Raw genomic sequence first — 14075 nt, 5'->3', positions numbered from 1 at the left:
TTCTAAAACCAAACAGAAAATTAGAAAACCCCCACAAGGTTTGAAGCAGGGACACAACTGCTCTGTGCAGATACAAAGCACCAGTCAAGGATTCTGTATTATCATGCAAAAATATGTGCACAGGAATCTAAAGATTGCTACAGTCCACAGGTAGAAGGTATTCCAATGAGTAACTTGCAGATTTAGATTAAACGTGGTATGAAAGTGTAAATTATCTTATTACAGTTAATTCATTTTTTAATTAAAGTTTAAGTATCATTTGAAGCCTTGAACAGACACCTTAATGCAGCCTAATTTCTCAGTAGGGTCACTGCATTAGAAAAGTTCCTCCTATGAATGGTTTCAAGTTAAAAAGGTGAAACTGAGGGAGTTCTATCCTGGTGAGCTCTTTTGCAAAAACACCCAAACCTGGTAGACTTGGGAGCTTTAAAGGATCCTGGTCTTCAGAGCAGGAGAGGAGCACTTGGTAATAAGAAGCAACACAAGCCAGAACATTTATACTAATAATATATTAACAGTGTTAATCTCAGGCAAAGAGCATTTAATGCTCTTGTCCACACAAAGGGGGAATGACAAGCAGCAGTCTCCTGGTAATCCCCTGCACAGCAGGAAACATGGGATGATGGGACACATCAATGTCATTAATTTTTAATGTAAAACAGAGCAATGTTCCTTGGTGAAGAAGGTGCTGTGTAGTGCACATGAGAGGGTGGTGTCCAGTGGTGATAACAACAACACCTTCCCCTACCAAGCCATTCCTATGTTAACTTGCCCAAATGCAGATGGAAGATCAAGTTTAAAAGACAGAAATTTCCTTTTTGGTCTGCCCAGTCACAGCATCCTCAAGAAGCAGAAATAAATATCAGGAACTTGCATGACTGAGTTAGAAAGCAGTTGTTGAGCACTCAATACAGTCACAGCACCCTGAGTGGCCTCAGGTGGTTGAGTTTAGGGTTTACATAAACAAAACCAGAGAACAGCAAGCTCCTCATGAGCTTTGATGCTTGGGATAGATGGCACAGAAGACACAGGAGAAGCCTCACACTGAGCAGGATCATGGATGCTTTCCCACACTACCCTCAGAGATTTCTGTCTCACACTGACTGCCCAGGCTCCAGCTTGAGCCATTCTCCTCCTCCAGAACTGCCCTCCTGTCAAAGCTGCTCCCTTCTGGCAGGACAGAGGAACAATCCTGGTTTGGTTTTAGACCCAAGCAATCCTACACAGTATTTACCTCACATTGCCAAGACTGCTACAAACAGCAAGAAGCATTTAACAACAAATTACTACTGCTGTGTTGGATGTTTCATTGAACTAACACTTGTGAAAACTTTTTCCTTATTTTCCCTGGGAAACTTGGCTTTTGTGCACACAACACAGCATTCACCCTCCCTCACACCTCCACAAGTGATTCAGACAGCAGAGAGGTGGGAAAGACTCAGAACTAATTGCTCTTGTATGAAGTGTTTTATCAATAATGTATACTGCTGTTTTCTGCTCCTCTGAGTGCAGCAAGAGGTCAGTTTGGCAGATCTTGAGTGTCTTGTCCCATTTCTCAACAGTAACAGACACAGAGTTAGACACTTGCCTGCCCAAGCCAGGCAGTCACAGCTGTCACAGCAGAGACACCCTGGCAAGCAGGGATTCTGAAATCCAGCTGGAAAGGAAAGTCACCCTCACACTCCCTTCACCTTCAAGGCCTTTAACAACAGCATCCCAACACCAGGAAAAAGTTACTACAGGGCTAAGAGACTGGAGAGAAATTCAGCTTGATACCAACCCACCAGAACTGGGACTGCTCCCAAATTAATTGACCTTTCCCCATGTGCCACTCTCACTTTGGCAGTCTGCTTCCCTGCACTCTTTGGAGATGCTACTTTGTAGGTTTTCAAACATTAAAAAAAAAAAAAAATCAAGTTTAAACCCTCCCAACTAAACATGATAAACCTGGAAAACCACCTAATTCCAGTCCACAACAGCTGTGCAGATATTTTGCTCTTTGTAAGCATGACTTACATCCCATGAACTCTGATGCAAAGCCAGATACTTGCTAAGAAACTGAAATAAAGAGTAAGAATACAACCCGCTCCCAAAGTAGTTTGCAATTCTATTCCAAGTTCCAGATACAATGCCTAGCCTTTAAAAGTCAATAGCAGACATGCAAAAATTGAATTAAAACCTGCATTGGGGTGCATGATTTCATCATATATTTAAGCCAGTTTAAAGTATTAACTACCCATGTCTGAAGTTTCAGCTTCTGGTTTGAACTGTCTTTAGCAGTTGGGTTTTACCCTAATTCATATTAAATGTGAAAATAAGAAGCAGAATGTGCCTGAAAGGAACTTTCAATAACATTACACTGTTTTTATTTCCACAGGCCAAGTCTCATAAAGCACCTTCCTCCCTGACCTTCAGAAGAAGGGGGGGAAAAAGGATCTAAATATGAATAGCTGTTGCAAAAAACCTATTTCACTTTATGTTTACACCCAAGTTTGGACAAGTACAAGTTGCCCAGGAAGACACACCATTAACATGAAATTATTGTGCAAGGGATGGACATTACCCAGAGGCACAGCCACCAGCAGAGCTGAGGCCACAGCTCCATTTCCCTCTCCTTAGACAGGAGGATATTGTACCCCTGAAGCAGCAGCACATTTAACACAAGAGAAACAATAATATGCCTTCTGAAGCTCAAAGTTTCATTATTTATCCTGACAGTTTTGTGTTTATCCGTTGTAACAACAGGATCTGGAAGATCATAGCTAAATTTGTACAGTATATTAAAACTACAGGGGGTTTCTTCACATTTGAAATGCTCAGAGAAGCTCTGTTTCCTTTCAAGATCTCCACAGCATCACAACCTCTCAGCTCCTGGGGCAATGAATTTCACAGGTTAACTGTGTTTTAGAAATTCCTTTTAAATAATGCAATATTCCCAGGTCAATAGCAGCAAGGCTCAGTTCCCACCCTAAGGAAATGGGTGCCTTGGAAAGCCCAACCAAGCAGGTTTAATTGGAGCAGGTTTCACTTTACTGGGCAAGGCGAAAGGATTGACAATTTTCTCCATTATCATTCACACACAGACATTGAGCATGGGTCAGAAAGAATAGTGCTCTGCTCCCCTTTATCACTAACTTACTGCTACAGGGTTTGGATGTATGCAAAAGCCCTATTCTGTCCCCAGAAAAACTCCTTAAAAAGCAGAGGACACAGCAGCGCCCTTACAACAGAGGCTTGAAAGAACAGGAAGCTTCAAAGCATCAAGGAACCACCAAGCCCCATCTACCTCCCAAATGTCAAATTTTGACTGTAAATTGATTGGAAAGGGAAGAGCAGAACAAAATGAAAGGCTTTTACTCTTCACCAAGACAATGGGGACGTTGTGCTGTAGCGTGGCTGCAGCAAGGCCGGTACGGTGGCACAGCAGCTGAGCCAGAAAATGCAGCGCCCTCCCCTCCCTACCTCGGATCTCTGACATCTTTGGTGCTAACAACTCGTTGCTGTGGAAACCAGACTGCCTCTGACAAAGCCACATTGACTCAAAGCAACATGTGGGAAAATGCAATAAGGCCCTGAGAGAAATTAATCCTTTACACGAAAGATAAATACAATTTTGGTTAAAAATTAAGCAAGTAAAGGGGAGTATTTCTCAGAGTTAGAACAACAGCAAGGATGACACTGGCAAATGCCAGGCCTTGTGGCACTGCAAAGGGATTTTAAGGACATTTCATCCCTGAATATATGTTAGATTCTGGGCTAAGGAGTACACAGGAGTCCAACACAGAACACAGGAGTGTGAGGCAGCTGCTCCCTATCCAGTTTGAAACTGCTCTCCTTTGAAAACAAAGCCCCACCCAGCCCCACCCCGCAGTACAACAGAAGGCAAGGCTGGCACAAAGCAGCACTGAGGGCTTTCACAAGGCCCAGGCTGACTCACACCTGGGCAAAACACCCAGCCAAAACCTCAGCACAAGCCAGGCCTGGCCAGAGATCACGAGTGCTCCACGCCCTGCCATTCCCAAACCACTTATATATCTCAGAAATGCCATCCAAAAATCCCATAAACAATCCAATTTTTTTCTGATTTCTCTCCTTACAAGAGTCTCAATAAATCTGTCCTCAGCCTTTGTTGACTCAGATCCCAGGAGCTGCCTTAGGGCCTGTTACTTGGAATGCCAGCATCCTTAAGAGAGTATTCAAGAAAAAAAAATCCTGGGAAAAAGCCCATGGACAAGAGCCAGAGTTTGAACTGGCAAGACTTAAGATCTGTGCACAGTGCAACTTTAATAAGACTGGCTCCTTATCCAGATCATCTGAAATTACTCATAAAGATGGCACACTCAGAGGGATTTGTTTGGGTTTGGGGGGTTTTTAAAACAAATTCAGCAGGCAAACTTCTCTGAAAGAAAAGTTAACTTTTATACAAATCTAATATTTGAGTTTTTTCTTAATACAGGCCATGAGAGCTCCAGTGCAAAGTGCCAGGTATCACAAAGATTCAGGAACTGGGAGGCCACTCATGATTTACATGCTGAACAAGAATCCTCTCCCCTTCACTGCCGAGGTATTAAAATGCTGCAGCGTTACAGCTTAATCTCATTTACGGAGCTTTGAATCATCTTAAGTGCTTAGGAAGTCTGTGTAAAATGCCACAATCCCTGCAGTTCATACACCCTAATCCACACAGACCACACCACCAGCTTTCACTGCTGCTGATGGAAAGGAGTTCTCACGGTTCCCCTTAGTTAAGCAGGGCAGCTACTGCCCAGCTCCAGCACTGGCCACATCCCTGCCCCTTCCCTTCCCTTCCCATCGGTGTCGCTGTATCTTCAGAGAGTGCAAGAGCCACACGGACTGCACACAACTCTGCCGGGCCGAAAGACATAAAACACAGAAAGCTCTGCAGACAACTGTACTGTTGGTAATAGAATATTACACATCATCCTAAAGTCTGCTGTTCTAAAAACACATTTATCATGGTAAAGCAAAACAGGGAAACGGATTCAGGTCATATGAGAAATGGGAAATTCTTCAGGGTTAAGCAAAGATCAACTGCAAAAATATTTAGGGATGCAAAATGCTGCATCATGGTGTAAATAAATCAAAGATTGTATCATTTTTTAAAAGAAAAAAATGAATCACTGTATACAGTGAAGGCATTAAAACAGAACACTTCATAGACAAGATATTAATCCACTAACTTCCTGAAATTTGCATCGCCTCTTGCTCCCAATAACAGTGACACCTTCTTTCTCTGTGCTTCCCATGAATTTATCACAGCAGGAACATAATCTCTGCTTTCTGCTGAAACTGAACTGGCACAAAAGACAACAGGAAGCCATTCATTCTCAGGCCAGGCCACTCTTAACCCAGGGTGCTACCACAGACAGAGGAAAATACACTAAGGAAAAAGGGATGTGTGTGAGCCTTGACATCCAGATGTGGAGCTGACTCTTCCCAAATGTTATCAGGTTTTTCCAATCTGGGAATCTCTCTACATGATATGGCCATAAGTAAATACACCTGAAGTACACTTGTGTTGTAAATTAAGTTTAAAATTCTTGCATCTTGCTCCTTTACACTTAAGCTGATTTGCAAAATCCAGTTACCTGTAACGAGACTCCCACTAGCACAAATCAGCGAGGTTTCCTTTGGTTAAATGGCACAGAGGATTTGTACTCTAAAGCGAGGAGGGGGAGACAGAGAGGAGCCCTCTAGTCCGAGGAGGGTGTCGGCGGTCAGCGGTGTCTGACCGAGGCACACACGCGCTCTGCTTTCAGCACCCTCCCCGCAGCTGAGTCAGGCACTTATCTGGAGCTTTATCGGGTCTTTGAACCCGGCAAGGCGGGGAACGCGCCTTGATCTTCCCCAGCTTTGTTGCCGTGCAAGTCGGGCTGTAACGTGTGCCAGCTTGCTGAGAGACCGGGGGAGAACAGAGAGGTGCAAAGTAGCATCAACATAGTTCTGCTTTTTCAAGATGACTTAATGGTTTATAGCATTTGGCTTTCTGTTTCTGCTTCTTAGGCTTAATTAATTGCCATTGAATAAAAGAAATTTATTACATATGGTTCCATTATTTCAGACTGAGCCCATCTTTTTATTTTTTTTTTTATTATTTGCTATATTTCAAATAAAGAGCAGACCAGTCAAGAATGTCAGATCTTCAAAGTAAATGGATAAGTCCTCGTTTTTTAAAAATTAACTAGTCCAACTGACACTTTGAAAGGTGCCAGTCTGGCCCCAATAAGTACAAAGTGCTCAAAGACTCTGGTCTTGAATGACTCACTGGTTTAAAAACAATTCTTGTAGCAGTAGAAACGACCCACTTTTTAATCGACTGGAAGTTATTTTAGGTATTTTATGCATATTTACATAATAGTCACCAAGATTGGCACTGAAGGATAAAATTCAAGGACCAGTCTGATGCTATCCATATTTTAGGCACTCTGTGTAGACAGGGCTGCCATTTCACTGGAACTCTTCTGAACTCCTATTCATTCTATGCTGTATCCAGCTTTGATCTACAGCACAGCCCCCAGACTTTGTTACTCAGACCAAGCTGTGTTACTGACACTGAATTTACTGTAGCATGAGATAAACCAGCATAAACCCTCTGCAGGGAACATGGTAGGTAAGAGAGAACTACAGAACACTTCACTAGGAAGTGCTGATTGCCTCCAGAAACACACAATCATTCCAGAAGAGCTGCTTCACCCTGGATAAAGCCTCTTACACTTGGTTCCCCAAACTGGCATCACAGTTCTAAGCTTAGCACACCATTATTCTTCCTTATGCCAAAAATGTTGAAATGTTTCATTCCTAATCTGGCATAATTCTCTTCTAAAAATGCAATCTGCAGCATCTCAGAAGATTGGTAACATTTCCTATTCTACCAGCAATCATCAGCCTAAAATAACCTTCACTTTCACTGTGTGCAGTGCTCTCTCCACTGCTGCATTATTTTCCCTGGTCATCATCTTACTTCAGGCAGCAAGCAGGGTACTTTACAAGCACCAGCTATTTAGATAATTTGCAAAACAAATACTTTGGACTGTACAGGCTCCTGTTTGTGAGCAATCATGACCTAGCTCCAGGGTAAACTAACTGGAAACAGACTATCCCAATAATAGCTTTTGCAGAGCTATTTAATGTAATCAGAAACATTAAAATTGAGTGGGAGACAGAAACATAGCTCAAGACTAAATCAAACTGAGGCAGAATGCCTGTGTCTGTCCACAGCAACTCACCTATGGAAAGCAGAACAACATTCTCAAGATAGTCCTATGTGCAGGTCCCAAGAATAATTTTGGGAAGGACTTATTTTGAAATTTTTTTTCCTCCATTACCTGTTTTATTTCCTTCTGAGAAGAAAGTTGTGCTAACACTCTTTTGCACAGCAGCAGAGACTCCTACTCTACAATTATTTCTATCGTTCACTAAATATTCTTCAAACCTAAAAGGCAAGGAGGGTGTTCAATTTTGTGTCTGCTTTTTGCTTTATTTTACATTTGGGCTATGCCTATTTGTCTTCAAATCAGCAAGTTACAGCCACTTTTCTGCTGGCACTCAGCAGCACAACACATTTTCCATGAGGCAGGGGATGCCTTATCTCACTATTTATTCCAGAGGATAAGGTCTGTGTGTAGATGTGGTACTTGGGGACATGGTTCAGTGGTTCAGTGGTGGGCTTGGAAGTGCTGGGTTAATGGTTGGACCTGATCTTTAAGGCTTTTTCCCAACCTAAGCAATTCCATGAAGTAGCAGGTCCATTGATACACCCTCCACCTGAGCCTGGAAGTGCTGGGTGGCTGGAGGATCTGCAGCACACCGGGCATGTGCCCAGTGCTTGGGGGGAAGCATTGTACCTCTGCTGCTCAGGAGTTACCCATCCCCAAAGTGCCAATGCACCCACAACCAAAGTTTCCTGAAGTTCCAAGGGTCTTTGTTTTGTGGCTATGCCTGAATTGTCCTTCCTTTTCTTCTGGAAAGAAGCACCAGCTGTTTACTGAAGATAAATAGTATGGCAATGATGTCTAACACTGTTTTTATATCCTGAAACATCCACCAAAATCATGAAGCTGCAAGTGCAGAGAAGCCCCAATACCCTGCAGGAGGCTCCCTACCTCTCTGTTCTCTCTATTCTTATTATTTCTTAATTCCAGCTCTGAGCCCTTCCTACCATCTTCCACAAAAATAAAGGAGATCATCGAATACATTGAAGTATTATTTTGACACGGCTTAGCAGGAATTTGTGCCAAAAAGAAAATGAGGGAGAAGGAAAGAAAGAACAAGGAGCTGTAGGTTGGGGTTTTTTTCATGGAAGGCAAGTCCCAGGATTTCACATTTATCCTCACAGGTAAGCAGCTGTTTTGGTTTCCTCCTCTCCCTAAAAACAGTGAGGAGTGCAAACACCAGCAGAGAACACTGGGGCAGATGTCAGTGTTAAAGGAGTGGAGGTTAAACTTGCCCTAAAGCCCCAAAAGGTAAAGTGAACAGAAGGGGGCAGGCTGGCAGAGAGGAGATAAAAATAGAAGAGTGACTAGACTTCACTTGACAGCTATTTCTGGATCAACTATGGAAAGAGATCTGAGAAGCTTTTCTATTTGTAAGGGAGGCAGAGACCAAAGCATAGCTGCCTTCTAGAAGGCCACAGTCCTGCACAGCAGTTTTGTTTATGCTTCTGCTTTTCTAAATCCTCGTGTTCTCACTATTTGGAAACAGTGCTCCTCAGCCAAAATGTCATTATGTGTCTAAGTGAGAAACCAGATGAGATTTTCTGGAGCAGGACAGCAATGCCTGTGGCATTTCAATTTAACAGAAACAAAGCTGACAGCACATTGTAAACTGGGCAGCAAATCACAATGCCAAGCAGAGTAAACTAAGCCACACAGTATTTTAGGAAAATAACCCAAACCCTGCAGTATCTCCAAAAGGATGTCTTGTGTTTTCCCACTCCAAAATGATTAATGAAATTCTAACCTGTTCCAATTATGGATACGGACTAACAACAACAACAACAGGGACCTCCCAATTCCAGCATAGAGTGCTTGACTGATGTATGGCTCTGGGAATGAATATTTTTGCCTGTTCAAGCCCTTTCCTCTTGAGTACCCCTGCTAAAATTCCTTCCATTGAGTAATTTCTATCCAGACCCTGGCTGTGCTGGCTCTGTTCCCATTTAAAAGAAAACCTGCAGGCAGAAAGCAGTGTGATCTGCCCAGTCAGGAGCTGCTTTAATGGGCAAGTTTGATGTGAAGGGGAACAGCCTATTATACTTTATCTTCAGCAGCAGGAGTGATGTTCTTCCTTTCCCAGGAGCAGGTTACAGCAAGCACTCTCATGCCTGAAGTATTTGTCCACAAATACACATAAATCTCAATGGGTCTGTGCAAGCAACCTCCAGAAAAAAATCCATCCAGCATCCCTTTTTTTCATGTTCAACTTGCAACTCAGTCTTTCCATTTCTCCTTACCTGTCATACCAGTTGGGTTTGCTCTGTAACAGCTTCATCAGTCTCACTTTCTATTCCTGTAAGTGAATGATAACCCTGCCATCCCACCTGAGAAGAACGAGCAGTGGCAAGGCCCTGTTGTCCCTACACAGAGAATTCTGCTGTGAAGCTGTTTCTGAATATTTTTTCCTAAGCTTCTTGTCCCTTTTACATAACTGATTTGACTGGATGACTCTGAACTGTCATCTGGAGCAGGTTTGGGACTTGTGTGGCCCAGTTCAGGTTTCACAAGAAACAAAGGAAAAACTTCCTATGAATATTTTCATCCTTGCAAATATCTTCAGGGCTGGGAAAAGATGTTTCTATTCTTGCAAATTAACCAAGCAGAGTTTTTATCCCTCCTTGTTGGCTAATCCCCTCACTAGACCATCTTTGCAGAGAGCAGAGGATTCTCTCTGGGCTGCTGGCAGTTTTACTTAATTGCATGTTTAACTTTTTATTCAGCACTTAAACCCATAATGATGAGAAATGCACACATGCAAGCAGCAAACTATTATCTGCCATTCAAACTCCCTAGAGAACTTATAAACATCTTAATATTGCTGCCATGCTTCTGTCCTGTTCAGAAGAAAAGTGCACACATTGCACAGCTGGATGGGAAACAGGATGACAAACACATTTACAGGGTAAGGTCAGTGATCCATCAGCTATTGCTGACCTGAAATGACTGGGGAAGTGGAACTTTGGTCCTTAATGTATATTAAAAGTTCTGCAAAATCAGCCCACTCAATCAGTGCTAAACACAAACAGGTTTAGAGACTCCACCAATAGATTCTTCCAACCCATCAAGCAGAAGACATTCTATCAGGGTACAGCAATTTCCATCCTCTTCTCCCTCTCCCCAACTCTGAGGGCTAAAATAAAAAAAATCATTTCCAGATGCCAATGTACACTGGAATATGTTTCCTACTTCATTTCAGAACCACTAAATTTGCTCTGGAACATACTTGTTGCTACTGGATTGCCCTCTGGAAAGGCAAATTCTGTTTTAAAATGCTTCCAGCCCTTATGACTGCAAACCCTTTGAAGTGTGAATGATCTCTAACCAGCAACAAAGCCACTGAACTCTTCAGAAACAGCAGATCAGCTTCAGCATTAACTATGATCCTTCATCACAGTATGCTAACTTTAGAAATTAATGTTGCTAGCACTGCAGAAGGACCTGATTAATGGCTCATCTCAGAGATGCAAAGATGTGACACTCCCCATGGCAGGTGCAAACCCCAGGACCTGCAGTCTGTTGTCAAAACCTCCACTTTCCCTATGATAAACTTCTGTCAGTCAGCTACGTGAAGCTAATACAAAAGAGTGTGATAAACTCCATCAGAGTGTTGGAAACATGTGAATTAATCAGCAAATTATTGTATCATAAGCTTTTCTAGTTCCTCTATTAAATTTTTTCCAGTACCCAAAGCTGCCAGGTATTTCCAGGCTTCTCTATCACAATGCAAAGTTCTGTTTGCTAGAGACCATCCTCAGGCCTTGGCAGAGCCTCCAGCTGACCCCTGGCAGATCCACTCTGCTGCCAGCAGACATGGAGTGTGAATAGGGACAGGAAGGATACCTGAGAGCCTCCTGGACCCACCAGATTAACACCAGCAAGGAATCTGTAACACCCATAATAATTCTCATGACAATTATTTCAGCTGCTTTTAGTCTTCTGGTACTGAACCATCCTGGTTCTCATTTAGGCTGCTTTTTTCCCAGTAATGTGGTTTAAGAGCACCAAGGAAATTTTCAAGTTTAAAAGCTGCAGAACAAAAGGCAAGTAAGCTTTATGCTCTCTAATGAATGGTTATTGCTCCATTTATTTAAGTGGTACTTACCACCATAAATATCTACTAAACTCACTTGCCATACTGGTGTAATCAGTGCTTTCCCAGGAAATAGCCTTTGGTAAATTGATCACAAAAATAAAGGAGGAATATAAATTAACAACTAGAAATGCTCCTTAAGAAAAATCTTCATACAGAGGAAAGACTGAAGATCAATGAACATTTAAGTATTTCACAGCTTAGGCCTATTCACTGCACAAGATCCAAAATAGTTTCCTTTGTTGAGTATTGCATAATATGTTCATTCAAAATATAACAAGTTTTCTCCCAGAACACACCAAGACACGGTTCTCTCCCCCGCTTTCTTGTCTTTTAAATATGAACACAAGAATTTCACAGCTGATAACATTATTCTGGAAACTACACAGAATATTCTGGAAAAGACTCAAGCTGGGACTCCAGTGTTGTGATAGCAAATGTTTCCACATATTCAGATTCTTCACACATCACTCTTTGAGAAAGGTAAGCACAGAACAAGTAGCTTTTACAGGGAATGAACTTTGGCCTCCAAACCATAAATAAGGAAAAAAAGACAAAACACACATACCTTCAAAGCACATTTCTGGCCTGTCTGCTTGTTGAAACACTCCAGTACCTTGCCATTGATTCCTAACCCTAGCACACGTTTGGAGAGTTTGTAGTCGTCTGTAACTGCATGTTTTTTTATCTCTAGTTTGACATGGGCTGTTCCCCCAGGCAAGGATTTCACACTGCTCTTGCTCTCCACACTGCTCTTGCTCTCCACACTGCTCTTGCTCTCCACGAGACTTTCTGCCTGGGATTCCTGTTCACCTTCACTTTGTTCCATATCAGGGAAGACTCTGGGATGACAGAGATACCCCACAGGAATCTATCGGGTACCTTCAGCAGAGCCCGTTCTCTAAAGCAATCAAACCGAGTGCTTCAGGCCGTCCATTTGCTCGCCATTTAGTCCTGAGTAAAAATGTAAACACATGTTAGTAATTGATATCAACTAACTATTGTCCCACCTGACCGCTATTCTCTTAACAAGATGACCAGGTGCCAGAGAGAACACAAGTGAAGGGTCACCTCAGGAAAGCACACTTGAGCCTTACAGACCTGTCACCCCAGTTCAGTACACACAGCTCTCAGGCTGCAGGTATAAATCACTGCTTCTACTGCAACAAAAAGTTACTGAGTAACTGCTGGGTCTTGGACTAACACCACAGCTAAGGTCTGTACAACAGAACAAGGCTTCGAGCTCAACAACCCTCATCAACCACTTGTTGCCTCAACGTTTCATATAGAAATCCTCACAAGGGTCCCCTGCCTCATCCCGACACTCTCAAATTGCGCAAGAGAACCACGAATACCTGGACTGAACCCCAGAGTGGCACTGCCTGAGGAAGCTCCGAACCCTGGGACTGTGCTTTAATTGCCCGGGTCCCCATGCTAGGGGCAGGGACCTCCAAACCTCCCAGAAACTGCAGTCCGTGGAGATGCCATGGCGTGGCTCCCAAAGCCGGGAGGGTCCCGCTGGGGACCTGAGGGGAATCCCCGGGCCGGGTGCCGGTGCCAGCAGCGCCGTTACCAGGAGTGGAGGGGCCGCTCGCTCAGGCCCCCGCGCTGAGGCGGCGGCGGAGGGCGGGAAAGCCCTGAGGCGAAGCCGGGAAAGCGGGGGGCGGCGGCGGCGGGAGCCGGGCGGGGGCAGCTCCACGCCGGAGCTCCATTACCTGCCTGTGGCGGCGCGGCCCCAGCCGAGGCTTCCCGGAGCGGCTCGGGGAAGGCGGGCTCTGCCTGGGTCCGCCCCGCCGCCCCGGGCAGGTGCGCGCCGCCTTCCCGCCCCGAGCCGCGCCGGGCTGCCGGCGGCGGGACCGGCCCAAGCCCCGACAAGCGGCCCTGACTGGGCCGGGCCCGAGAGGGGAGCGGGAGCTACCTCGTGTTCAGCTTCCACTGCTCGGGCTCCCCTAGACAACCCTGGTGGGGAACAACCCCCGCGGTGGTTTTAAGGTGATCTAGGGCGGCGATTTAAGGCACGATATTAACTTATTGGGGTAAACGGCCCTGCTAGAGGGGGGAAATGAGGCTGCAGCGGCGGCGGCTCCGGGCTGGTACCGCAGCGCGCCCGCGCGGTGGCACCGCCGGCCCTTCCCCCGATGGCTCCTCGGGGAAGGGAGAATCGCCACGCTCGCTCCGAACCCTGTGTTAAACGGGCTGTTACAGGGAGATGAGACAGCGGGCAGTGATCCTTCAGGCGCTTGGCTACCGGAAAGCTGCTCTCACTTAATGCAGTCACTGAACGCGACCAAAGATGCGGTCGGTGTTTCTCGGCACTTTCGGATGCACAGTCAGGATACTAAAAGAGATGGTTCCCACAGCAACTGTCGCTCATCACTGGTGCACAGTGTGTGGTTCCAGGGATGTGAAATGCTGAGCTTTTTTCCCTACATGTGAAGATGAGTCATGCATCGAAATGGAGCTGTATTCGTAGCACTGGAAGGAGCTTAAAGTTCACATGCTTTACAAGTTAAAAATACATTTGTCATTTTACGTAACATAATAGCATCTGGAGTTCTAGCAGATAGGAAAATAATTAAAAGGACTAATGAGCCCTTTCCCCAAGGAATAAAAAGTAGTTCAACTTAGCAGGATGCAGATCTGCAGTACATCACCATGTGATGTGATGCTACAGCTATTCTGCCTCAGGTTTCCCTTCCAGGCTTTCAGCACTTCAGTTGCTGGAGAGCCTGGCCCCCTGATTCAGTTCA

General features: G+C 44.5%; 1 protein-coding gene across 2 annotated transcripts in view; it reads right to left on the bottom strand.

The window, feature by feature from the left end:
* MAPKAPK3 (MAPK activated protein kinase 3) overlaps window positions 1-13121 on the bottom strand; it is a 46695-nt gene extending 33574 nt beyond the window's left edge. Inside the window, exons 1-2 of one of the 2 annotated variants that reach the window (XM_054280876.1) lie at window positions 13041-13121; window positions 11894-12279 (exon numbers count right to left, since the gene is read on the bottom strand). In XM_054280876.1, coding sequence (XP_054136851.1) covers window positions 11894-12154 — 261 coding nt within the window. In that variant the 5' untranslated portion in view covers window positions 12155-12279; window positions 13041-13121. Of the gene's footprint in view, window positions 1-11893; window positions 12280-12680; window positions 12960-13040 lie in introns of those variants that run through there. The other variant, XM_054280879.1, reaches the window with a different exon arrangement.
* Window positions 13122-14075: the final 954 nt, after the last annotated feature.

Source organism: Melozone crissalis, unplaced genomic scaffold, assembly GCF_028551555.1.
Source record: "Melozone crissalis strain CALT ecotype California unplaced genomic scaffold, PUWL_Pcris_2 ptg000029l_1, whole genome shotgun sequence".
In the NCBI taxonomy this organism is placed as follows: domain Eukaryota; kingdom Metazoa; phylum Chordata; class Aves; order Passeriformes; family Passerellidae; genus Melozone; species Melozone crissalis.
The sequence above is the reverse complement of the archived record's forward strand: the minus strand, read 5'-3'. Positions and strand labels throughout refer to the sequence as shown.